This window comes from Haliaeetus albicilla, chromosome 17, assembly GCF_947461875.1.
Source record: "Haliaeetus albicilla chromosome 17, bHalAlb1.1, whole genome shotgun sequence".
NCBI classification, from domain to species: domain Eukaryota; kingdom Metazoa; phylum Chordata; class Aves; order Accipitriformes; family Accipitridae; genus Haliaeetus; species Haliaeetus albicilla.
The window spans coordinates 28,391,506-28,417,882 of NC_091499.1; the positions used below are offsets into that span (position 1 = coordinate 28,391,506).

Below are 26,377 nucleotides of genomic sequence, written 5' to 3' on the forward strand. Positions count from 1 at the left end.
CTGCTTGTTCTTTTGAGGGCTCCAAACATCAGACTGTAAGTGTCGTCGCAAATACTACATATTCAGTTAACAAGATGTTGTGGCACGTGTCATGTTAAGAAAATAATTTATCCCCTTAAAAAAAAAAAAAAAAAAAAAAGAAAATAGACTCCTGGGTGTAGTAAACTGTCCTTGTATTTCTTGTGCAGACTCTTCAGCTTTCCTACATGTGGGCATATTGGGATAATTACACACATATTCTTTTAAGCAAAAAAAAAGCCTGTTTTACTGCAACCTAGCTAGTTTGCTCCTAATCCATAGGTTCTCCATCGTGTCCATCTCTGTGCACAACCTCCAGCAGAGCTGGTCTCCTGAAACACTCCCCAAACTTTACCAAGACTCTCTTCCTTCCTGCCTCCACCCCGCTTGCCGTGCAAAGAAGCTCTTCGTTATTAATTTTGTTCCTCTTCCTCAGTAATGTTCCAGAGCTCTCCTTTCTTCCTGTGTCCCTTTACCTTGCCGTGTCACTTCTTTATCTCACATAGACCCTCACTTAATCTCTCCTTCTCTCTATGTATGAGCACAGTTACAGGCTCCCCATGCCTCTAACTTCTGTCATCTTCGTGCTCCTGACTTTCAGCCCTTTGTGCCCACATGTTGCTACCAGGCAACTCCTCCTCTTTCTCTGCAGCTCATTCTCTTCCTTAAGCATTTCCACAAGGGTCTCCATTCCTGGGAACCTGTATGTATTGGTACCCTCTGATTCACTCTGAACTGGATGGAAACGTTCCTCATTCATGTCAGTAGGACCTCAAGGAGACTTGGGCCTTCTCCAGTAAGAGAATTTGGATGCATAGGTGTGTTGGTTGTGTGCATAGGATTGTCCCATTCTCATGTATCTGCTAAATTGTAAATTCATCTTCTCTCAATTGCATTTTATATTGCACTGCGCTGATGGCTTTACTAGAATGCATTGTGTAACTGGACTCCAGTATGCCACAAGCTGTTTGCTGCCTCAGCCCTTCCCAGTGGTTTTGTCAGAGCAGTTTTCTTCCACAGAGCTGGCAAGCAGAGAACTAAATCCCTTGCTCCTTCTGATAAAGAATAGAGTACTGATGCACGCATATGCTGGCTTACATAGCTGTTGACTTGTCTGTGTTGCATAAAGTGTTCATGGGATGCTGGGGCAGCAGGTATCAAAGTAGAGGGAAAAAGTCCTTTGATTCTTCCCTAAAAAATTCCCAGTTCAAAGGCTGAGGAACAAGGAGATCAGAGAGGTTGGAGGATACTTGTTTCCTTGTGCGCCTTTGGCAATGCAAAAAATTGTGACTACAAGTTAACTGCAATGTTGTAGTTGCAGGGCCTCTGCAAAATTAGCCTTAAAACCGATTTCTAAATCCTAAACTGCTCCTCGGGTATGTTGTTGTGGGTGGGCAAACTTCTCTTGGATTTCAGGCCAGATGCAAATCTTAAGAAGGGATTTGGAAGGGGGGAGCTCTGTGGCTGAACTCAGGAAGTAGTATGTGGGTATGTGGGACAGGTGGTATTTATACATTTTGCAGTAGGAAATGAAAACTCTGTGAGGGTGAATGGCCAAAATATAAGAGGAAGAATTAGGTTGGTTGGTTGGTTGGTTTCCATTGAGCTTCATTTCTTATTCCATAGTAGGGAATGCACTTGATTTCTTTCCAGCATAGCTGATGCATCAGAGTTGCTTCCTGTTGAATTGTGTTTCCCGTGAAGTCAACTAAAGCTTATGTCCGTCATTGCTTTTGGTCACTCAGAGACATTTGGAAAGTGACTTGCTTGCTTGCTTGTATTGACTGCCTTCAGCTAATGTCACTTCATTTATTACTTGCCACAGATAACTTCTGATTCAGTTGTCAGTATCATGACCCTTTCTCCTCTCTTCCTTATTTTGTTTCAGAATGGGAAAATTGTACCATTACTTAGAACTGCTACTGGTTTTGTAATGTGTTCTCCTGTGCATCAGAGCGCTGTGCGTACTCGGGGTCAGACACAGCTCACAGTAAAGCTGTTCTACTCTGTACGGGTTTGTAGAGGGTGAACTGCACCATGGTATCTGTGCGTTCTCCAGAAGCGTAAAAGCAGCATGATTAATAAGTTACATGGCTTTTTTTCTCTTGCCTTTTCTATAATAGTGGCTTTATGGAAGTGATCAGAAAATTCAACTGAAAGTTTCGAAGTACCAGTCTGAGGAAGAAGAAAGTCCATCCCATTTCATTTGTATAGAAAGTGGTTTCATGCCATACATACCTCGTAATGCTGGCATGGCATACTGGACTTACACCAGTCCTTTCAGCTGCAGTATCTGTACAAGTGCACACATACACTTTATAGGTACTGTACACAGGAGACAGCAAAAGTTAAGATATGTGTTGCATTTGGAGCTGAAGATTGGTGAGGTGTGTGATGGTCCTTAATACTTCGTAAAATTAATTCCCCATCTTCAGCCATTCCTCATGAAAGCATAGACAAGATTTATGTAGAAATTGGACTCACCAAGGGGCAAAATTCGTCAGCTCCTGTCTTTATCCTACAGCTTTGGCCAATGTTTTCAGATTCTGTGCCCCAAAGTGGTGATCACCTGAACAACTTGATCAAGATCTTGGACCTTCATTCAGTGCTTCTGAGAGCACCTGACGTGCGGAAAACAGACTCCACAATCAGTAAGATTGTAAAGTAGGTATGTTCATTCAGCGCTGGGCAGCACGGGGGGTAGTCCCACCAAAGTTGTGTGCACCTGACTTGGCAGTTCGCTTTAAATTTATACAGTCAAGTGTTACATATGCATAGAGTTTCGCAATACGCCTATACATAGGCATTACCTATCCCTGCTTCATATTAAAATTAGCTCCAGGAAGTCATTTCCATAGTCTTCTCTCAGCTGTGCTTGTGCAGTGCCTCCTTATGGTGGTCACCTGGTGGTCGTGAAGATGAAGGCTGTATATCTTCTTCATGGTGAACTCTTAACCGTCTGTCCCTGCGCAGACTCAGTTGTCCCTTGGCATTTATCCAGATCACAAGGCCGGTCTTGGCTGGTTCTTGGGGTCGACTGCTGCTTCTTATCAGGGACTATCTCCTGTCCCAGCCAGCCTCAACAATGCAAACGTTAAACATCACTTCTCATCCCCTTGGGCCATGTCTACCTCTATTGAAACTTCTTTAACTTCATTATAAGCTAGATATTTATGAAACAATTCCTATCTACATTCATATATCTACTATATCTACTAAGGTTCCTTTGGTTCCCCGTCTCACACCGAGGCAGGAAATGGAGAAATGGTGTAATCTTGGTATCCTAGGCTGACCAGTTTGGGACTAGGAAAATCACGTATGGAAGCCATTTTTGCACATTATCAGTAAGGATGTTGCTCCTGGTGCAAGAGGATAGAGTAGTCTGTCACGTAACCAGAGCAGAAGAAACACACAAGACGTGTTAAATGTCTGTCCTGCTGTGTACACTGCAAAGAACCAAAAGTGAAAACCTGTTATGTGAGATACCAAACTTTCAAATTCATCCCCAAAACACCATGTGTTGTATGGGCTGTAACATCCAGACTGAGACAGAAGATGTAGAAGGACTCAGACATGCTTCTGCACTGTAGATTTACTGAGAAGGGATATAATTTAGTTTCCCTGTATGGGAAAACAACTCACAAATTTTTCAGAGAACATGCACTAGAGAGGCCATCTCCATTGGTACAGGAAACCCAAATCATCTTTCTAACACGAAATAATAAAAGGAACTCTTGTTTCAACTTTAGTGATGTATTAAAAAACCTGAAAGCTAACAAATTTACTTGTTTTCCTGAGTGATTCACTTCTAACTTTCGTGTAGATAGCTATATTGGTTCTGTGTATTAAGAAATGTGTGGTCTCCTTTCCTAAGCCCCAAACAGAATAGAGACTCCTGTGTTTTATATAGATACGGTTAAGACGGCTTGCTTATCTTTCTGTGTGCTTCCCAGCACTAGGCTTACGAGTGTGTTACAAACTTTAACAGAATTTTTTCTCACAAAAATTGTTATGCGAGTGCCCGGGTTACTGTTGGTCATGATCATAATCTCTGGACTGTCTTCCTTAAATGCATGAATGTTCCTAGCTTTTTTCCTTTTCTGTGCCCCAGTAATGCTTCAGGATAAAGCAGAAGGATTACATGAGCATGTATAATGAGAATGTTCCTATTCTGAGATCTTTGGGAAGAGGAGGCAAAGCCATCAGGGTGCAGCTGCCACAGAAGAGGATGTGAAAGCATGGCAACTGCGTAGCAAGGAGATGTGGTTTTCATCTAAGTTGCACAGTGGGAAGCACTTCATTCAATAAGTTTTCTGTTCTCCTTACTTAAAAACTTTTGAATGTTGTCTTTTGGGGTAAAGGTGCTTGGAGAACACTCATTACTTACAAGTAAATAAAAACCAGCTAAACACATCTAAAAGGACTAAAGTTCTTTCTGACTGAAGTAAGATGCTGAAATGCATCTTACAGTAAGAGACCTTCAAGGCACAAAATCAATCAATTGGCTCTAAAAGTCCTACCTGGCTATTGTATTTTTCAGGTGTTTGTGAGAGGATTTAATGCTTTCCGGTTTGTTCCTATTGAGGGGCATTCAAAAGGAACAGTGTTTGGGAAGTGTAGCTTTCTCTAATAGTGGAGACAGAGACTATTCGTAAGACCTAAGAGAAAAATATTTGAGAGGAGAGAAGAGCCTGAGTGGCAAGGAGTGATGTGTTTGGTCTTTCAGCCTCCTGCGTGGAATTGCAACAATACCAATGTCAGGAACCTTTTGACACTTCCTGAGGAAGAGTTTGTCCTTCCAAGCAGAACAAAACCAGTATTTTGTCTCTGTGTAAGACAGTAAAAAGATCAGAAGAAAAAAGAGCTTTCACAAATACCTATGGTGGTGATTTATCTACTTCCTAACAGATAGGGTGAGGAAGAGACAGCATTGACATTTAATGGGGACCGTGGCACCTGCTACAACTGAGCACCGTGAAGCATTTTTTCCCTTGATCCTCAACACAAACTGTTTCAGGAGACTTACTTGTTTTTTTTCCTTTGTCATTTATTTAAATAAATTCTCACCAGCTTCTGTGATTCATTTCCCCCCAAGGGGCTGGCTATGCTGCCAACAAAAGAAGATTCAAAGATTAACAAACTAGCTATCTTGCTTGGAGAAAATCCCACCGGTAGTTTAGCTGCCATTGCTTTGTCTGAGGACACTTACTTGAGTGTCTGGTAGATACAGTAATTGAGTTTTACTTTTGGTTGTAGCCAGTTTTCACAGGCAGAGCATTTCCTTCCCCCTTGCACACCTGAGTGGTCTGTTGTGCATTCTGGGTGATCCTGCTGGGATTTCAGAGGTGTATATGAGACGATTAACCTAGTATTCCCCCAAACCCCATAGCACTATGTCATGGCCCAGTAATGAGCTGCAAAGTTAGTCTGGTGCCATGGAGTACTGATGGAGTACTAGTTGGGATGCTAGTCAAAGCCTTTGGTCTCTAATTTTAGTAGGTGAGCTTTTCTGGGAGGTCCACCTGCCTTCCTACTGTTGACCCTCTGTAAACAGCCTGCATCCCTGCTCAACTCTGTTTTCCCCCCAGTCCCCTTCTGCTTTTGGGTGGCCTGGTTTTTGCTATGGAAAAAAGGGAGCTGGGGAAGCACAGAACCTTCTGCTCTAGAAATCTGTCACTATTCTTTGAGCTGTGCACCATTGGTCTGGTAAGCAGTGACATGGGAGAAAAATGACAACTAATTCGGAAGCTGGGAGAAGCAACTGTATGCAGGCATTGGCAAGATGTGTCTTTAACTTGCATAAGGCTACAGCAAAATGAGTTCAGTGAAGCTGAAGGAGATGTTGCCAGTGGGAGGAGGAGTGGAATTGGGAAAATAGATGCTGTGCACACTGTGATTATTATTTACTCTGTGAGGAAGCATGAAAAATACTACACATAACAGATGCAAGGTGCCACAGAGGTAGTTATTTCCTGATGGTTATGTTAAAAAAAATTAAAGGTAGAAACAGATGAAGAGTGGAGAAACTCTACATCCCTACTTGTATGTAGGCCTTAGAAAATACTATTATAAGAGAGCATCGGAATGAAATTGGAAGAAATTCCTTAGAACACTGAAGAACGAAATGCCATTTATTTAAAGCACAGCAGCAAGCTATTTTGAATATGGTCGGTCATATGTCTGGAGGTAGACTGAAGTTTTGATTTATATGGACCTAAGTGGACTTAAGTTTTGATTTGTAATGTCATTTCTAAGCCTGCTGGGGTAGTCCGTCATCTTTCAAATATACTTAGAGAACATCCTGTGCTAGCGCAGTGGGTAGCACTTTTGAGCTCAGTCTTCTCCTCAGCCTCTAATACCTCAGGTGTAGTATAGAAAAAACAAAGGTGAAAACATAATGGTAACTGCTACATATATAAAGGATGATGTACTTTTATTATTTTTAGATAGCAACGTTTGAGTTATGGCCACAGGACTGATGGATAATGATCAGCTGATTTCCTGTCTGACAGATGTTCTAGATTTGTCTCTGCACACTTTTTTAATCAAGTGCATAAATCAAAATTAATGTACGTGAAAGCGTGTCAGAGTGTGTCCTTCATCATCTTCCTGGGTTGTCTAGTATTATGCAATGAAGGGAGATTACATCAGGGGAGAAAGAGATGAGCTAGAGAGGAAAGGGAGGTATTTGAAACAAATGCAGAAGGTGGGTAAGATGAAACTGTACTACGGAAGAGAGTAGTTTCATATTACATGAGTTGTAGAGCAGATTTTTCTCCATTTAAAAAGTAACCATTTAGGGACCAAAACATCCACGCAGGAGGGAAAAGAAAAAAACAAGTCCACAAGATGGGTTTGAGAAAGTCTTTGATGTGTTTTGTTGTTAATGTAATTCTGTAGATCTTTGTGTGAACAGCAGTCAGCTTGCAGCAGTATTACTGTCTCACCAACTAAATGGCTGAAATTAAATGGGCAGGAACTGCAGCACCACTGGTATTTTGACATTGGGAACAAATTTTAACAGCTTTACTAAGCAAAAGGAGATCCTGAGTATTTTCTGTTCTGAAGTGTAATTTACAGTCTCTGCTTGCTCTGGTGAGCATGTGGAGAAATGTATTTAGGACACCTACAGTTAAGTAAATACAAACACCCACAAAAAACCATGAGACTGTGTCTGTAAATATGGATTCTTCATATGTTGATATTTCTTGTCAAGGGCTGACCTCACCCATTTTAATGAATACATAGTATAATACTATATCTAACCAAGAATGTTGATACACATAGTTTGTACATTTTCTCAAAGTTGCAATCTCGAATGTCCATGTATAGTTTTTATATTTTTGCTGCTTATGGACAAGATTCATTTGGACTTGACCGGACTGTTTTCATGCAAGAGAGGAACCTTCTGCTAAATCTCCAGGTCAGAACTTTCAGTTACTGACTTTGGTTAAAGAAAGTGGTTTATTTGCATGTGCAAGTCATCTTTCAGACTTGCAGATTTTACTCATGCCTTCTTTTCTTGCCAAGAAGGATTCCTTTCTTTTATTACAAAGTATTTAGAGATACAAAGATTAAGAATATTTATTCTTGTTATTGGAGTGACACAGCGGAAGGGCACTTTGAGGGAGAAAAGGAAAATGTTCTTTGTGGTGGAAACACCAGGTCAGCATCAGTAATCAAATTTCTGCCCCTCCTTTCCTGCACATCAGAGCAAGTCATGTTTGATCTCTGTTGGCCTCGGTTTTTCTATCCGCGAAATGAGAGCATTGATATTTCCCAACCTTAGCAGAATTTTAGAAGGGGGACTATGATGCTTTGCTTCTTACTGACCGTATTTACACAGAGACAACATTCCTGTTCCCATGTTGCACACAGAGCTGCATTCATAAACAGCAAGTAAATATTGTTTTTAGTTGAACAAGTCATGTCTAATTATTAGAAATTACCTGTTAATTATCAGGAATTATTGCGTACAATTCTGGTATGATAGTCTTTTGTGATTCTTAATAATACAGTTGCTAATGGCAGTTTTCACACACTATCCCTGTGTGCCACTTGCAGCTAAGTATCACCTCCTTCTGCTCCAGGTGCTCTCACTTAACCTGGTGCCCTGGGGCGGGATCCTGCAAACACCTCTATGCCTGATCCAAAGTCCATCTTGGTCAGCAGGAATTGAATATTCAATGGGCTTTGAGACAGGAATTGAGGGAGCTGAGCACTGTTGGTTCTGAGACAGATTGAGGGAGCTGAGCACTGTTGGTTCTGTTATTTCCAGGCTTCGGCTATTTGTTAGATAAAAGTCACATGCACAAGCTGAGGTGAAACCAAGCTAACAAGGAGCAGAGGAAAACAAATAGTTTGTTACCTGCAGGATAAAAAAATTAGGATTCTAAATGAGAATCTAAACAAGATTCATAATAAAGAAAACATGCTTTGCTTCATAGATACAGTACAGCAAAATAGAATTTCAGTTCCCTTCCAAGTGGTTGGATGGCAAAACCACTAAAAAGAGAAATCAGGTCATAAAAAGACATACAAGCAGCTGGCAGAAAGGGCTATTGCTGACCTATCCACAGGTTTCTTGTAGGTACAGAGCTGTTCATTGTGCTAGTCTGATGTGCAAATGGCAATGTAAGGAAATGCACAGAGATTCTTTTATCTTTTATCTTCTGGGGCACAAATAAAGCTTAAGCACTCAGTATTGAAATATATGGCTTTTAATAACAAAAGACCCCTTGGGCAAAGCCTATGGCTATTGTATTGTTGAGCAGGTGATAGCATCCATCCGGGCTACAGCTGTTTTCTTCTTTTGTTTGTTACATATGCAGATGTTGCTATGAGGAAAGGAGTCAGCAATGACTGATGTGGAGCCTGTGGTCACAGATTTTGCAGCATCAGGACGGGCAGGCCGCCGGAACGCTTTACCGGATATTCTGGGCTCTCCTGCTGGTGCTGGGACTTCAGATCTGCCACACAAACTGGCTGAGCTCTCCGTTTCAGAAGGTAATAGCTGTACATTCAAGAAGTGGACATTTTTATGCAGTCGTCCTTTGCTTTCTCCTTAAGACTTCGGCCACAGTGCAGTTTTGAAGTCAATACTAATATTCTTTCTTCATTTAGGATTAAATTCAACCTTCCAAAGCAGTTACCACTTGTACCTCCTGATGAAACATGTTAATTTTAACCCAGACTGTCTGCCATATCCACCCACAGATTTAGTGTTCAGCAGCCTGGGGAAAGGTGCTGGGAACTCAATTCCAGTTCCTCTGAGGAAGAGCAAACACAGTTGCATTGCTGGGCAGCGTGGAAAACCCTCACTCCAGCTATAAATTAGGGTCTACTCCTGCACAGAGGTAACTTAGCACAAGACAGCAATCTGCACTGTTAATCCAATTACAGCTATCCTAACTCAGGCATATACATTAAGAGTAGGGTTTACAGTGATTTACTCCTGCTAGTAGGCTTTCAACTTTGCTATCTGAGACCAGTGTCCTATTTTGCCATGTCCTTTCGTTTGATAAGGTGCTCTGTTGATTTAGCACAGATCCAGTCAACACCAGCTTTACATTTGAGTTCTTTTTACTTTCAGGGGAATTTTCAGATTCAGAAAAATCTGGTTTCTAATGCCTATGAAATGAGAATTATAGGTTGGCCCTCAGCATGCATTGCCCCTACTTTTTTAGGTTCTGATTTGGAAGTAACTTTTTCCTCTCATGCCCATCAATGTTGCTGCACAAATGCCACTGCAACTGGTGGTCCCACATCCAGGAGCAGCGATGGTGTGGGTGCAGCACAGCGGGAGGTAGGCCTGTGCTGAGGAGTGGAGGATCCATGAATCTGAACTGAAGCAGATTATAGGAGGGATTCCCAGGCTCTGAGGACGCATGTCCTGCTTGTACGTTGTCCGAATTACAGGATGTTGAGTTTACAGCCCCCTAAAGCACCATAAAGGCAGGAGGCATTATGATGCCTCCTGGAAGGAGGCATTATTTTTGCAAAGGGACAGCACAAAGTTTTATGAAGGAGAGAGGGTGGACATAACGAAAAAAAGGGTAAGACAACAAGGTCAGATACCCTCAGGCTGCAGGGCAGTAGTGAGGGGAACTGGGAGAATCTGGAAGAGCATGTGGGAAGGACGGCGGGCACTCTGTCAGTACATTCAAAGCCCTGTGAGTCGAGTTAAAACTCCTTTGTTTTGAGGAGAGATTTTTCCCTAGGAATATGAAAAGTATGTCCCTACAGATTTTCTCCTTCTGGTGTGTGCGACTGGAGCACTGGAAATCCATTCCAAAGCACACACAGTCACTTAACATTTAATGCTTTGGTTTTCAAATATTACGGGTTTTTTTATTCCAAATAGCTCTTCCGCCTGGCACAGTCAGGCTCCAGCAGGAAAAGAACTGTTTCCCTTATCAAAGGGGAGGTAGATGGGAATTTATATTGTTATTAGTGTCAGGAGCTGTGGAAGTGAAGTGACCAGTCCAACCCGCTGAAATACTCATTGCTACGTTATGTGTAACTAACCTTTGTATTGTTTAGAGCAGTGAACCTTGAGGGAGATGCACCCTATTAACCATGTTAAACAAAGCACAAAAGAATAGAACAGCTGTAGATAAGTTCCTCATGTTTGTTTCATTTTGGCCTCTGGAAAGTTTAGTAGTTAGAAAGAAAATAATTTTTAAAGCATGCAAAATTTCTCTCTTCAATCTTTTTTTTTCTTTTCCTCTGGGTAAAAATAAACATGAAAGAGTGAAAGTCTTGTTAAAAGAAATGTTACAGCACAGCATAAAATAAGTACTTAGCCCTGCAGACAGCATAATCCTCCTCTTCTGGTGCCTGTCCAATGCATTAAGAAGAAGAAATGAAACACAGCTACATTAGTTTTAGCAAAATGTACTGATGCTTTCTTACAACTGCAAGGACCAGCACTGCCAGGATTTGAAGAACAATTAAGAGCATGGAATTATCCTTTGCCTTTGTCATTGACATATAGCTGTGCCAGAGCGTGCCTGGAAGGAGCAGTTTCTGTTATCAGCAGTTTGCAGTAGTGATAATAGGAAATGAATACAGGATACAGTCAGGTCCACTCTGACTGCTTGGATGCTTTTGGGGGTTGGGAATTCTACAAGTATCAGGTGGGAAGTACAGCCTCATTGTGTTGTAAGTTAAACTTCTGATGAGACAGCAAGCAAAACGAGGAGAATTCATCAAAATGGAAAGAGAGTTTGGAAGTTCAAGTGCTGTGACAGGGAAACAGTTTGTTTGTGAAATGTTTGGGGCTCTTAACAGGCATCTCTTTTTGCCTGTTTCTGGCTTTAACAATAAGTTGTTAAAAAAATGAAAGCCATTTCCAGCTCAGAACAAAGAAGTTGGATAAATGAGAAAAGTGGAGAAGATGGAACATGTGGCTATATAAAGTATGCCCTATTTTTTTTCTACTCTGAAAGATTCAGTGAAGATTATGGGAAATGGTGAGGAGGACTTTCTCCATCTTGCTTCAAATTTAGCTAATGCTCATTGGATCATACATTTCCTGTCTTTCTAAAATGCTGTCATCTGCTGTCATAGTGAAACGTCAGAAACAGGATGCACTAATACCTTTTGTCTGGCTTAGAAGAGAAAAGAGACTTTGCTTTATTCTTTATGAATATACAAGGATCATAGCTGTGTGATGTAAATTTCCATGTAGTCTGCAAGCCGCACCAAATTAACATTCTCATGAGATGGACAGGAGAGATTTTGGCACCAGGTGTTTATCTCAGAGCCTAACTCTGAAATGAAGACCATCTGTATCCTGTCTGATCATCTTCTGATGGTGCGTAAATTTTGGAGGGCTGAGACTTTCCACAGGTGGTCTGGTGGGAGGCGATACTGGAACCATGTTAAACAGTTGATTGTTGTCACTGGTGATCCAAAGGTTGAAGAGTAGTCTGCAAGAAGTTTGAGAGCAAAGAGGCTATATTGGTCTCCCACATTTGGTAATCTGCATTAGGGCACCATTCTGCCAATAACCTTTATTGTTTGCTGATTTTTTTCTAGGTGACTGTGTATAACTATCTTGATACACTCAGCAGCTTAGCACCTGTTGCACACCTAAGTGCTACCAACTATGAGATTAGATTTCCTCTAACAGTTTTCCTTTACCCTGTCTGCAAGACTCCATTAATATTAGACATCCAACCCCACACAGAAACAGCCAATAGTGGAGATTGCTCTGTCTCCCTTTCCTCAACAGTGCTGTGCTATGTAATGCTGAAGGGTGTCAAATAACTCGATTGCTAATTTACCAGTATAAAACTCCGAAGCCTCCAAACCTGTGAGCAGACTTACAACAGTTTCTGCCAAGAACTTTAGCTGATGAATTGTGTACAGCATTATATATTTGCTGTGATACGTAGAGAGCAAGATATATAACTCTTTTGAATGTTTGTGATATTTTATGACAAGTCTTCAGGGCAAATAGCTGAAAATGTACCCCTTAGTTTACAACTATTAAAGTGGAAGATGGTACAGCCAGATACGCTGAGCAGACCTCTCTTTGCCCCCAAAAGCTATGGGCTGTCTTAGTTTTGGGTTTACAAACTGTTCTGTTAGCACTGGTAATGCCATGTGGGACTTGAAGGTAGTGTTAAAATAATTATGCTTTGCAAGGAAATTGAGGCAAGAGGAGTTCCTGTTTCTCAGTGAGAGAATTTGAGCATCAAAAGCAACAGAGTGGAACTCTTCGTCTAATGACCATGCACACTGGGGAGCTTTTACTTACATTAGTCATATAAGTATTCAACTCTAACCTATGGAAGAGTCAACTTCCAAATCAGAGTAACAAAAAATCCTCTCGTCTTGTGAAGGCAGGGTGAATTTGCCTAGGTATTTCTTGGCAAAGAAAGTCAGCCAGATAACTGGCATGTTCATAAACTCTAATATTATCTACCTGAAACCCAGCAATGCTCAGAGAAGTGCAGTATTCTAACTTGACTTTGGAAATCACCCAGAAAAAAAAGAATAACCATAATAAAAAGTTATCTCCAATCTGTTTCTTACAACCAAATGCACATTGATCAGCATGTGCAAGGAGCTGGCAAATGAACAACAATGGGCAATTGCTTTTGGAAGATGCCTCTGCAAGTTCTTTATCTTTTGAGTTAATCTCTCTTTCTAAAGCACCCATGAGTGTGGTAATAAAGAGCCAATCCAAACAGAGATGATCAGTGAACCCAAATATTTGGCTGCAAAAAAAAAAAAAAGCTGTGAGAATGTGTGTGGTATAAATGTTTAATTCTGTCTTTTTTTAGATGAAGGAGCAGAGGGTGGAGGAGTGCCATCATCCAAAGCCTTGCTGGAAAGTCAAGAGGCAGAAGGAAAAAGCACTGATTCCTAACACCTGAGGACTGCTGGATTAATGCAACCCATCGACAGACTTTCCAGTTTCCTGTGTCACCCCTTCTGAAGTGTGGTAGCAACTTTAGCAGCAAAGACAAGATTTTGCAAGACACTTGTACTTAGGTGACATTAACGTGGAACTACTGTTTTTTCTACTGTCGTCCTTCAAAACCAATGTTCTACACATCCAAAAGGGAAGAGAACTAAAGAACGTATCTGGTTTTGGGTTTTCCCATGGTTATAGTATTCATCCTAACTAATCTTCTCTGGCAGTTTCAATTAATATACCTAGCAGATGTATCACCAACTAATGATTGCTTCAGAATAAAAATCCTGTTTCTTAATTTCCCAAAATAGCTTCTTTCTCTGTGACAGAGAGGTGTATTCACTCTCCCCACCTTAAGATGATATTAAGTATATATTAGATTACAGACATTATCTGTATTTATCTCCTGAGATTTTTGTTCTGATTAGGCATATGTAGATGGGTGTGAGAAATAAAAAAAGAAGCAACTTTTTCTCTCCCCCTCCTGTCTTCAAAAGGTTTTGTAAACTACTTAAACACCAGTGTTTGTTTTCAAACTCTCTTTAAACTCTATTTGATTATGGCAAATCATCTCAGTTCTCCCACTCTTAGCAGTCTTGCCACTTCTGTCATTTTTGTTTTCAGGCTGAATATTGTAGCTGTTCATGTGTATCTAAAATAAAGTAGCCATGTTTGTAAGTGATTAAAATTGTTTAATCTCACTGTGGAAATTAAATAGCTATCGTCTTTTCTGTCTTCTGTTGATTCTTTTGATATTTCTCCTGTATGACAAGACTTAAAACCCCATAATACGTATTTCTTTTGTTTCATCTGGTTCTTGCTTTATTGTTTTCTGACAATGAAGATATTTCAGTCATTGTGATTTTTACAAAGATTTTTACGCAAAGGTTTTTCTCTGCTGATGGGAATTGTTTTGTTATGGAGGTTATGCTCCTGGAAATACTTAGCATTCATTCCCTTATTGTAGGAGATCGAAGATTCGGGTACAGACATGCACCTTTACTGCAGGCTAGGGCAGCAGCCATTTATGTACTTCTCGAGACGTAACCAACGCTGACATCAAATGCTTCTATTTGCCCACACAATCTCTCTGCTGGGCTGTAGCCAGACAGAGGAAGCATCTCTGATGGGTGCATTCCACATTTGACCGGTATTCCATCTGTAAAATATTTGTGTATTTTATAGCTGGCAGAGAGCTTCTAAGAGGTCTCTCTGCACACCTACCATTCTTACTGTGCATTTACTCACACACTGTCTTTGGGGGACCATTCAGGAAAGGATTCAGTTTCATCCAACTGAACTGACACTTAGTTCCCTCCACTTACCTGTATTCATTTAACAAGTGCAACATTGCAGAATTACTTTCAGGTTTGGAAAGGTAAAATAACTTACTCCACTGGAGCAAAACAGGTGGCTTAAGGAAGTCTAAAAAACTGAACTAGACACTGGAGGACCAGAGTTGAAAACTGCAGTGGAGAGGGACTTGGAGCTAACTATATCTGTGGTACTCACTCTTGTTCTGGGTTGCAGTCCCATTCTCATATACCAGCCTCCTTTATACCATCACAGTGCATAAAATTGCTCAATTTTAAGAAGTTAAAATGATCCCATGAAAATCAAGTAGCTGAGTATTACTGAAACAGAATTCCTTATGTGCTTTAAGTGGAGCATATGCTAAAGTGCTCTTCTGGGTCATGGCCTATATTCTCTTCTTTCACAGTTGCAGCACTGGATATATTTAGATTCTTCTCTTAGAGAATACAGACACTGAAATTTGGGTTACAAGAATAGATACTTAAAAGTAAGTATTTTGTTAGCCTAAGGTGCTTTGAAGTTTTTCACTGTGAAAACACCAATTATGAACTAGTTGAATTTAGCAAATTATTCATGTGCTAAACTCTGTATAAAAACCATTCCACAGCTATACACATACATGGAGTTAACTGCTCACAGATGTATAGCTTGGAACTAGTCAGAATGCTCAACACTGGAAAATTGGTGCCTACTTTGTACTTGAACTGTATGAACCTGTCATTGAGAAAGATTAGGTTGCTGCCTAGAAAGAAGAATTTTAACAGAGAATTAGAAAAACTGCATAAGAAGTAAAGACTAACAGGAAGATTTAAAATGCAACTCAATTAAAAGCAGGATGAACATTTTTGATCTATATGTGGGTCACATATACAGTCCTCATTTCCCTGTGTATCAATCTAGTTGCAGATCAGCCAAGCTACAGATGCAGAAGTAGTTCTTTGCCACATGCATGTATGGTTTGTGTCTAAACAATTATTAGTCCAGGTTGCATGAGAGAGATCTTTTGTAGTTAGTTCAGATATAGAAAGAAGAGGAATATCTAGTTACGCCCTGATTTTGTTAAATAAACCTTTCCAGTTCTGAGCCAGCTGCATATTTCTGACCAGTATAAACAGAACCACAAACACTGGTTGGTGTGGGAGATGTTGTGCCACATAAATTTTGGTCCAGAAGAATTCGTTAGTTGTGTATTACACTTGACTCAGCCTGACAGGAGCTGTCTGGGAGTCTCTATGCCATGCTGTCTAGTAGTCTGGGGTTTAGGCAGGGTTACTATCTTAGGCACAGCTGAAGTTGGAAAAGCTCTGGTTCTTTTCTTTTTAGTATCTTGAAGACAGGTAATACTTCTACTAAACTTTGGCTAAACCTGTAAAGAGCAAATTAAGTGTTTCTGAATACATTTCTCACCGAGCCAGTTTATCCAGTTTCAACCATTATCCAGGCTGTACCTCCCATTCGCTCCACTAATGGGTAATTGATGACAGTGCGTTCTCTTAATCTAGAGAGTAACAAAGCTATGGCCCTGAATCAGCGGAGTATTTTAAAACATGCTTAACTTTAAATGCAGCCTAGTCTCACAGAAGTCAATAGAACTACTTAGTGCCTAAAATTAGGTACATACTTAATTACCTTGATAAATTACAGCGGCAAAATTCTATTAAGGCTAATCTGGTATTATAATGCATTAATCCCAATTTCCATCCCAGCAAGTGCAGTACAGGTAATAGCATCTTTTTCATCAGCTTACAGCACTAACCTGGGTTTTTAGAGAGCAAAGAAATTCATTTCAGTACCAAGCAAAAAAGGTACCTTTGTTGTCTCCAAATTTTAGAACTTAATCAAGCAATTATTCATTCTTAGTCAGTCTGCATATTAAAAAAAAAAAAGGCAGGAAATACACTTGTAACTTCATTGTGCATATATAAAACAATTTAGGTACTTTGAATATACAGAAAATTAGCCTCAGATCTTTTGCAGTTGTCATTAGGAAGGTAATTTTATCTGGGTCAGCCCTTCATCAGAAGCTTCATCTAAGAGGTGGGTGAACATGCTGAGGTGCATCTTTTGTTGCTATAAAACAGGAAAGTTCAATTTGTTATCTGGAAGGCAATAAAGGACTAAATAGGTTTTGAGGTAGGGGACTGATTATTAGAATGTTCTCACTTAGTGAGATTAAGAGAAGTAATTAAACATTTTTTAAAATTAAGCCTATTTGCTATGATTCTTCATACAGCTATCTCCACCTGTGCCGTATACCATCACTGTGGTACAATACTGCATAGGCTGAGCTTGGATGGATGAAATGAGTCGCAAAGCAGTTCGTAAAGTGGTATGCTTTAAAAGAAGTTTCCAGAGCATTGATAGTACAGCAATATACAGGCCAGATGTAGTTGTCACTGAAGACAAAGATCGGTTTTATACTAACTACAGTGTGAATTGTATCTAACTTTAGTTTTATAAGTCATGAGTTACTAATCATATGGAAAATTTCTTCCAGCTCAGAAAGTCCATGAACACACATGCTTGGAGGCAAGGAGGCTAGTTAGTGGAAACATCATATATGTTTGCACTATCCAAGACATCATATTTAGTTACATGGACCTACGATCTGACCCACAGTGGCCACTTCTGTGTTGCGCAGTTTTCATACAATGGTGATCATACAAAATAATATAACTGCACTTGCATTAGTTAAAAATTACAACAGAGGAGTGGCTAGAAGAGGTTTAAGCTACGCTTTACCATCAGTATTCCAAATATCCTTTATGTGTCACACATACAAATAGGAATACTTCAACATTTAGCAAATTACTCAGGACTGGTTCATATTCCTCTCTTCTGTCTGCTGGTGCTCTCTGTGTGATAAAGCCCGTAAAAAGCAACTGGGCAGAGATTTCTGCATGCTTTTCTCCACCGGTTTGGCACAGGCTATATTTGCTGTGCTCAGCGAGCATAAGCCCCAGACCCACCGTGGTGCGTGTGGGTTCCCCAGGGTCCACCCAGCACACAGGCCAGCGGGGCTGAGCCCACTGGGGTCCCAGGGCACTTGCTCTGAAGCGATTTGGGTAGAAATAGCAAGGGCTTAAACTGTCCTGCCATCTAGTGGGATCCTCAGCCTGCCAGGTAGTTTGTGCAAGAGGAGGGAGACAGTTTTCAGAGACCTCAAAACCATCTGGGAGACAGCTGCTGGAGAGCGAAAGTGCCGAAAGGGTGCGAGCCAGCCTGGTGAGGGGGTCTGTCTAATCTGAGACCTTCACTTCAAGGGTTTCCCTAAGGGTCAAGTACCCTGGTGTCTCTGTGTATTCAGAAAGTTGGGTGACTGCAAACAGGAGGCGTCTCATGCTGCTGAGAACATCGTTCCAATGGTTTATGTAAGCTTGGAAAAATAATGCCGGCTGAAGCTTCCCCACTCCACAGGGCTGCTGCCATTCGGAGATGTGCGGCACTCCTTCCCGCTGCCCCTTGTACCAAGATGAAAACAGTCCCAAGTGAATTACACTTAAGATTTGGGGAAATTCTTTGATAGGTCCAGAGAAGGTGGCATTTACTTTATGAATTCATTCCCCTCTGTTTTCTACACGTTTTCTGTACTTCCTCGCCCAGTCAGCAAGAGCACGGCACCGCCGGTTCAGAGGCCCAGACCTCTTGGTGGAAACTGGCCCACACTGCCTGGGCAAAGGAGAGATGCTGCGCTTGGACATGGAGGGCTGAACCGGCCAAAAGCATTTTCAACCTCTAAATTCTGTCATAAAACAGGTGGCTGAGTCTGGCTTGCAGCCTACCCTGCTTTAGATGCTCGCCCTGCGATTTGGGCTAGGGTGCCAGTACTGCCATAGATGACTAGTTTTGACCTTTCTTAGGGAGAACTCTGTTTCATCTTCCCCACCTGAAGCTGTTCTACTTTGGATAGTAATTAGCAATACATGCTGAGAGCAGTTATGTTATTGTTTTGGTTTATTTCCCTGTTCAGCCCAGTGGGGACCAGTTCCTATCCCAAGATGGCCGGGAGCGACAGGAGGCCTGAAGGCCATCGCTCTGCCCTGTCTCGTGCCACGTCCTAATGCCAGATCTCCAGATTTTAATGCAAGACTTACGTTTGATGGAAAATGGGGGTTTTGGCTGTTGATAGAAAGAAAGCCAGCATGCTGTGGGCTTTTCTGGATTAAACATGTATTCAGCAATTGCCTGCAATGTAAAGGGCCCTGATGTGAGGATTTAGACAATCCTTACCAGTGCTTTATTCCTGGGACTCTGCCGTGCAGTGACTGATGCTGTAAATCCAGTGTTTATCACACAGTGTACAGAAAAGCTAATCTGTGAGAGACTGGTTTAACCTTCCTATGTGGTTGTTGGTTTTGTTTTGGTTTTTTCCCCAGATCCCTTGGGCACATTTGTAAATGATACATCAGCAGGGTAAACAAAAAGCAGGCGCATGCAAACGTGCTGTTAAACCGCAGCATTATTCCAGAAGTCGCCTCCTAACAACGCACCGACCTTCCTCAGGGGACAGGAGCAGATTTTTCTGCCCGAGGGCTCCAGCCGGGCATTTCCCGCCCTGCGGGCACAAGATGGCGCCCGAGCCCGCGGCAGGCAGGCTGCCGGCCCTTCGCCTTCCTCACCGCCTCGCCCCGCTCCTCGGCTGGCAGCGCCCGGGAAATGGCAGAATTTGGGCCACTTTCGCGATGAAGGGTAACGTGAAAAAGAGGGGGAGCTGTGGGAACGCCCCGGCCGCCCGGCGCCGGTGGGACGATGGACGGGGCTCCACCTTTCTCTCTCAGAGCTGCAGCAGGCGGCGGAGGGCAGGCGAACTCCCCTCCGAGGCGCCTTCCACGCAGACGGCATCCATCGGGTCAGCTAAATAAGCGGTTTATTCACAATAACGTTACTTCTTGCTCTCCAGCATAGCTGTCGCTCCGGCACAACCCCCTCCCCGTTCCCCAGCAGCACCTCCATGGCCCAGCAGCCGCCCACTGCGCCAGGGAGACGAGCTCTGCCCGGCAGCCATCGAGGCCTCCTCCAGCTTCCAGCAGACGGCAGGGGCTGAGCAACGGTGTCCTGAAGAAAAGCGCCCTTTAAGTGAAAAACAGGAAAACTGCCGTATGTGCATTCGCGGGAGAGCTACAGGTGTTGAACCTGCTTGTTCCTCCCAAGTTTGTGCCCATCTTCTACTTCAATGGCTCCACAATCCCATCCCATTCCTTCCGTCCCTCTTAATTTCTCATCTAACTCCGTTCAAAGCTCACACCCATCTACTCGCTTCCTTTCTTCAGTGCTCACCCCTTGCTTCGCTCGCTTAAACCTTCTTATGCCCAACATCAACTGTTAGTGCTTTAAACACCCAGTATAAGAAACTAATCTCTTTAACTGCCTCCATGTTCGGTAAAATGAGATGGTAGAAGGACAACTCATTACTATTCCTCCCAGCAAGTACTGGGTAGAGATCTTATATATCAGACAGACTCATTAAAGAGCCTTGAGCCAGTCCCTGAACAGCCTTTCTCTTGAGCATTGAGAGGGGGAAGCTTCTCTAGAAACAAAATAGCATGTGATTATGCAAATAGAGATGGTGTTGCAATATAAGAAAGTGCTGAAATAAGTTTCTTTCAGGCATGTTCTTTCAGACAGCCTTTGAACTCTTGACTTTGCATTTTTATTTTTATTTTTTTTTAAACATGGGCTGTTATGAGTGGAAACTTCTAGGTAAATTTATAAAGGATAAAATGAAATGCTGACATGTAAGAAGGATTATATTTAAGGGTGGAGGAGACAAAGGACAATGAGATGGAGTTAAAGGCGTGAAAGTTGTGCCACGTTTCCTCTCCGTAGCCCTTCTTTTAGCAGAACAGCTGAGCCAGTTGTGGTGCGAGCAAGTCACCCTGCTCCTGCACCCTCCGCTGGCTCTGGACTCTGGATCTTCTGAGCTCTGGCTGCAGTGCTGATCAGCCGTTCAAGAAAGTTTCAAAGGTCTGGAGGAAGATGCTATTAGAAGCCTTGTTTAACTATTACAAGATTAGTTAAGGATTTTGTGATACACAGAGGGTCCGGGTTATGTTTACCACTGCCACACTGAAGGGGAAATCTTTTGAAACATGTACACATGGATGTATAGAATTAAAGGAATAGTGGCTGTATCTGTGCTTCTCCACTGGCACTTGCTGCAGTCCAGTCCAGAAAGTGAGTGCCATGATTATCCAGGGAGGGACTACATGTCTATTTTCCTTTCTGTGTATATCTGCATCTTTTCCCATAGTAGACTCTGGATTTTGCAAAGTATGAACCCACACTCAGCAAGTGGGATGTGTTTTTAAGTCCTGGTTTAGACTCACCCATTGTGACCATCTCATGTCATTTCTTGCATAATCCAGGATACGGAACTTCTCTGAATTACTTCCTGCATCATGTAATAGCTGTTGTTGTTAGCATAGTTTAGAACTTGCAGGGATGAAAAGTCTAGTAAGGCAGTTTGAAAGTTGGTCAAGGGGTTAAGTCTCCTCCCAGCTAATATGCACTTAATTTTTAATATAAATTTCTCTAGGCTTAACTTCCAGTGGCTGGAGTTTTGTATACCAGACTGAACAGACCACTCTTACTTCTGTTTCTCTGGGATTGCCTCCAAACAGCCAGGAAGACTGAAGTTTTGCCCAAGTTTGTCTTGGTACTAGTCCCTATTTAAAGCTAGTAATGAGCTACCTTAACCCTGCAGTGCTTCAGGTTGCTCTAGAATTTTGTGTTCCAGGAAGTTTACATATTTAGACTCATGAAAACTCAGAAATGACTCAACGCTTGGTCACAAACCAAGATGTATAGCAGGGATATAGTTGCACTCTTGAATGAATCAAGTTGGGTGCATAATTCTATCTAGGTCACCCAGCATGAGGTTGCATTTCGAAAGCACCTCTGCCTGATCTCTTACAGACATTTTTTCATCAACAACAGGCCCATAAATTGATAACCTAATTAAATTATTTATCAGGACTGTGGAATTCAGACATTTCTCTGGGGTGCATTAACACTCCCCATAACCCACTGCTAGTTTAGAACTTTGGAGGAAACGGCTTGCTCCAGGTGAGAGATTCCGATTTAGAGGAGACAAACCCGGAGGAGTCTGTCTCCAGCTGCATCTGAGGGACAATTTCTGGCTCCAGCAGGCTGTGACTCTGTCCTGTCAGTCCACAGCTGAGTGGAACAGAGGAGGACCCTGGGAATATCCAAATGCAGGTAGTTAATGAGCTGAGTTATTACTTTGCATCTGTTTTCCAAATTCAGTAGTTATTTTCTTAAATTTGTAATTCAGTCAAATAAAACTGATTTACTGTCTAAATCTCATCTGCTGTTGAGAGTGATTTCAGGATATCGCAGCAAATGGAGTGCTTCAGTATGGACAAACAGAATGAAGGTACATTGAGCTATTCCAAAAGTTTCTTAAATCCAGCCCTGCAGACTGCAAAGTTGTCTTTTGTTACGCTGCAAGGACTTAGCTTGAGATCGATTATACTGAATTCCACATAGTTGCACTTAAGTGTTAGACAGCCTCCATGGCATATACTAGGGCTACGGAAAGAGAATACGACATTTAGAGATCACCTGTACCTTTAATACTGTAAAATTTGTATTGGTGATGATAAATCATTCCCTACCTTTGTTATAATACAGCATCCTTGGACCTTAATACAGAGTGTGCTTCTGCTCCACTAATGTTCTCACTGGGCTGCTCTGAACACCAAATCTACACAAGGCTTCCAGAATCAGTTGCAACAAGTCAAATCCAGGTGATCTAATCTCCTTAAACCTATGTGCTATTGTTCCGTTTATGCACATAAGGATTATTTTAAGTTAGTGTGTTCATCTTATTCGTATGCCTTCTAAATTTCTCTGAGTCATTATTAGCCCTGAAATAGTTGCTTATTTATAAGACTGTATTTCTTTCTTCCTCAGTGTATGACCTTACATTTGGCCATGCTGAAATTTTAAGTCTGGAAAGCTCATTTCTTGTATTGATTTTACAATAACTAGACAGCTATTGTAAGTGACACCCAGTATCAGACATTTCTGTTACATTTTAGAGGCTTTAAAATAGTTTTTCTACTCTTAAACATGAAAGAAAGCAAAGACAAATACTATAATAACCAAAGGCCTAATGGTACAAAATTAAAATAACTGCATCTTCAATACACAGAACTGGGAGCCAGGAAGGTGGCTGGCTTTAGCACAGGCTAATTCTTTGAGGAGAGCCTCTGACTCGAGTCCCCTAAATGGTAGATATAGTAATATTAGACAACAGATAACAACCCCCCAAATGCCTTTAAGAAGCAGAGAAGACCCTGGAGATGTTTAGTAGTATTTGCTTCCTTCTTTAAACCATTGTAGACCAGCTGTCCTCTCAGCTTAAACCAATCCGAATAAATGTCTAATAGTTCATAATGAGGTATTAGTGGGTATTTACTTTCCAGGACTCTCCTAATCTCATGTCACACCAATTTGTAACCCAAGAGAGAGTCTACAAGAATGAAATGCATGATCACAGACCGCTTAGTTTTCACCAGTTAGCAAGAGACACCAGAATTAGACCTTAACATGACTTGTGCTCTAATGTTAGCCTGTCCTGGCATTATTTTGGTTGAGCTTTTACAGTGGAAGGAAGCCTGCTGACCATGCTCCGAAGCTTTGCCTAAGGTATGCCATGCTGTTAGAAGGGATATGGTGTAAACACGTCTTCCCTGCTCCTGCCTGCATTACCTTGCGCCCTGCTTATCATCTGGTCTGCAGTTCCAGCAAAGCCCTTCCCGTGGCATTTACACAGCACAAGACTGGATTCATGCAGCTGCTTTGTACCTGGGGCCATCCTGTGACCACTTGCTTGTGCAGCTGCATAATTGGGCGTCTTCTCCATAAGGCATTTATCTCTCTTGTTTAAATTGGGATTTCTAAAGAGCTGCCCGTCAATAGAGTAAACCTAGTGATTTTCTGTGACTCACTGACAGCACTGACATAGTTTATTTTTATTAGGGGGATCAGTATATCTCTTAGACAGCTATAGGACACATCAGATAATTTTAGTTAAGGACACTCTACTGCCCTGTTTGACATTAGGTTTTTCTGCAGCACCAAAAATCAAATCACGCTCAGCCCTGAAGCAACATCATCTCATCTGACACAATAGGTACTAAAATCTGGTTGTTTCTGTGTTACACCGAGATCAAAGCTGCACAGAGATGCACAGCAGGGCTTCAGACATGGTTAAAATGTGCTGAGAATACCCTAGTCTGCTGTCCATGAGTGGAGGAAATCTCTTCTACTTTCAGCTACACATTATTTCCAATTTCCTTAATTCAAAAGTAGCCCCCTATATGTTTCAGAATGCTAAGAGATTACCAAAATGCCTAAGTGAGTTAGGACCCTGAATCATATTGGCTTTCAACGGGATTCAATACCTAAAAGGCCTTTGAGTGCCTACATCTGCTTTGGTACCAGGGGAGTTAGGCCCTGGTGTCACTGCTACCCTTGCACATGTGGGTACAAGATGTTCTGCAGTTTCAGGGCCTTCGTTGCCCTGAACACAGAAATGTTTGAATAATGCAGTCATCACTTAATTATCTGAAGGTCTTATAACGTAGTATCCCCTGAACTACTGACCAAACTCTGCAGGGTAGTACAATATTCCCGGCTACTGTACTGCAAGGGTGGTGAAAGGATAGGTTTAACTGAACTGGTGTAGTAAGGGTGCCCCTCCTGTGTTAGATCCACAGAGGGACACGACAGAAGGGTAGATACACCTGACTTCAAACATCAGCTGCACCAATTTCACTACATTTCCATAACCAGAATACTAAGTCTGTAGCGACTGGTTGCAGTGATTAGATGCTCAGCAGTTCCTGACATTGATTATGAGGAATCCGCACATGAGAGAACCTCTAGGTCAGACTTTTGTACCACAGGAGCCTGGTGGCCATCCTGTGGTGCCCTTTTTTTTTTCTTCTGAATAGATGATTATTTTTTTTTCAGGGACTGAATGAAGGCTGAAGGAGGGTGAGCGCCTCATTCTCTGAATGCCTGCGGGCATGCAAAGCAGGGATATAATGGGGGGAAAGGTAGCCAAAAGCAGTTTTTGTGTCCTGTATTCAAAGGCTGAAGGTTAGAGCAGTCCCATGTTCACCCTGGATGGCCTTTGGAAGTAAGGATTACTTATTACACAGGGATGTCTTGCCACAGCATTTTCATCTTTCAAGCAGGCCTTGCACAGAGAATGCAAATGTGCCTACTTACGCTGCTTAAGGGATGTAAAGAGTTTAGTGTAAATGAGAATGAGTCCCTGGGCATTCTGAGAGGAATCTCGAGAGACATCTTCCATCACACAGGCTTTTTACAGGGGAGTACTCTGTCAAAACCTTCAAACTCTGCTGACAGCGTAAAAGAAACTCCAAGCTGGCCTCTTGTGCAGCAGCAACCTAAAATGCACACCTGGTCAGCGTATTTCACACTGCTATCTCCATTCCAGCCGTAGCAAAGCATTTATATAGATCAGGATGACTTGTACTAGCTGTTGACATTAGTACAACTCTCATGTAAGGATCCACAAGCAAATATATAGGACATAAGATGCCATGGAAAGCATCTTTGGCTGTGGCTTGTCACCCCACAAGGTGTCAATAATGTAACATTTCCTGCTGTGGATTTATCCTGCTCCCAAATCATCACTAACACAGACAGGTGGGATCTCACCATCATAAAACCTGGTGTGATGACTTTGGCAATCTATCTGAGCAGCAGAAGGAATGTGAGCATTTTAGCAGACCCTGTTTTACATCTGAAGCCTAGTGCAAAGTGTTAAAGAATATATTTTTCTTAAGACTAGGTACTTAGCTAAGTATGTTGAGAAATCCTTGTAGAACTGAGCCATCAGCGGAGGTATGATTGCTTAAATTATGAAGGATCCTGAAGTGGCTGCCTCCCAAGGGCCAAGTTGCAGCACCGTCTGGAAGAAGGTGCAAGGCAGAAGTGTCCTTGAGGAGTCCAGCTACCGGCAGTGGCACTGAATCACTTCCAGGAGTTTTATATCACACAAAGTCCATGAGGCTGGTTCTCCGCAACAAGCCCCGGTGAGCACAGAGAGCAAGGAGCTCTCCCAGGGCTCTGTGCACACATCTGCACCAGAAGGATCAGCAGAGGCTCCAGGGCTTCTGCAAACAGAATCTACATGAGCAGATAACTCTGTCTTGTCAGTACTGGGAGAGGAGACACTCGTGTCTGCTCATGAGGGTATTGGTGAAATCATTTAAGATTTAACATGATTCACCTGAGATGAAATAGGTGAGAGGTGAGATCAGTTTGCTTGTACTTGCACATCAGCTGCCTGGGTGCCAGCGAGGAAGCTCTGTGAGACCGCGGCTGCAGAGTTTGGCTACGGGTGGTGAACGCTACTAAATCCTTGATAATGTTACCGTATTGAGGAAACACAGTTCCAAACGGAACTGGAGTCCCAGATGATACCCACGCACAATACAAACGCCGTGTGCCCCGTGCCATGACAGCGCCAATCACAAAGCATATTCCTCATTCATTATAGAGGGTTTGACTGACTACAGACATTTAGGTTAGTGGACATCCGTATGAGATGCA

At 42.1% G+C, this 26,377-nt stretch overlaps 1 protein-coding gene across 7 annotated transcripts in view; it reads left to right on the forward strand.

Annotated features, from left to right (window-relative positions):
* PKIB (cAMP-dependent protein kinase inhibitor beta) overlaps positions 1-14,182 on the forward strand; it is a 57,111-nt gene extending 42,929 nt beyond the window's left edge. For 6 of the 7 annotated variants that reach the window (XM_069805157.1, XM_069805154.1, XM_069805151.1 and 3 more), the window contains 2 exons: positions 8,850-9,024; positions 13,314-14,182. In XM_069805157.1, coding sequence (XP_069661258.1) covers positions 8,877-9,024; positions 13,314-13,399 — 234 coding nt within the window. In that variant the 5' untranslated portion in view covers positions 8,850-8,876 and the 3' untranslated portion in view covers positions 13,400-14,182. Of the gene's footprint in view, positions 1-7,845; positions 7,918-8,849; positions 9,025-13,313 lie in introns of those variants that run through there. The other variant, XM_069805153.1, reaches the window with a different exon arrangement.
* The last annotated feature ends 12,195 nt before the right edge of the window (positions 14,183-26,377 follow it).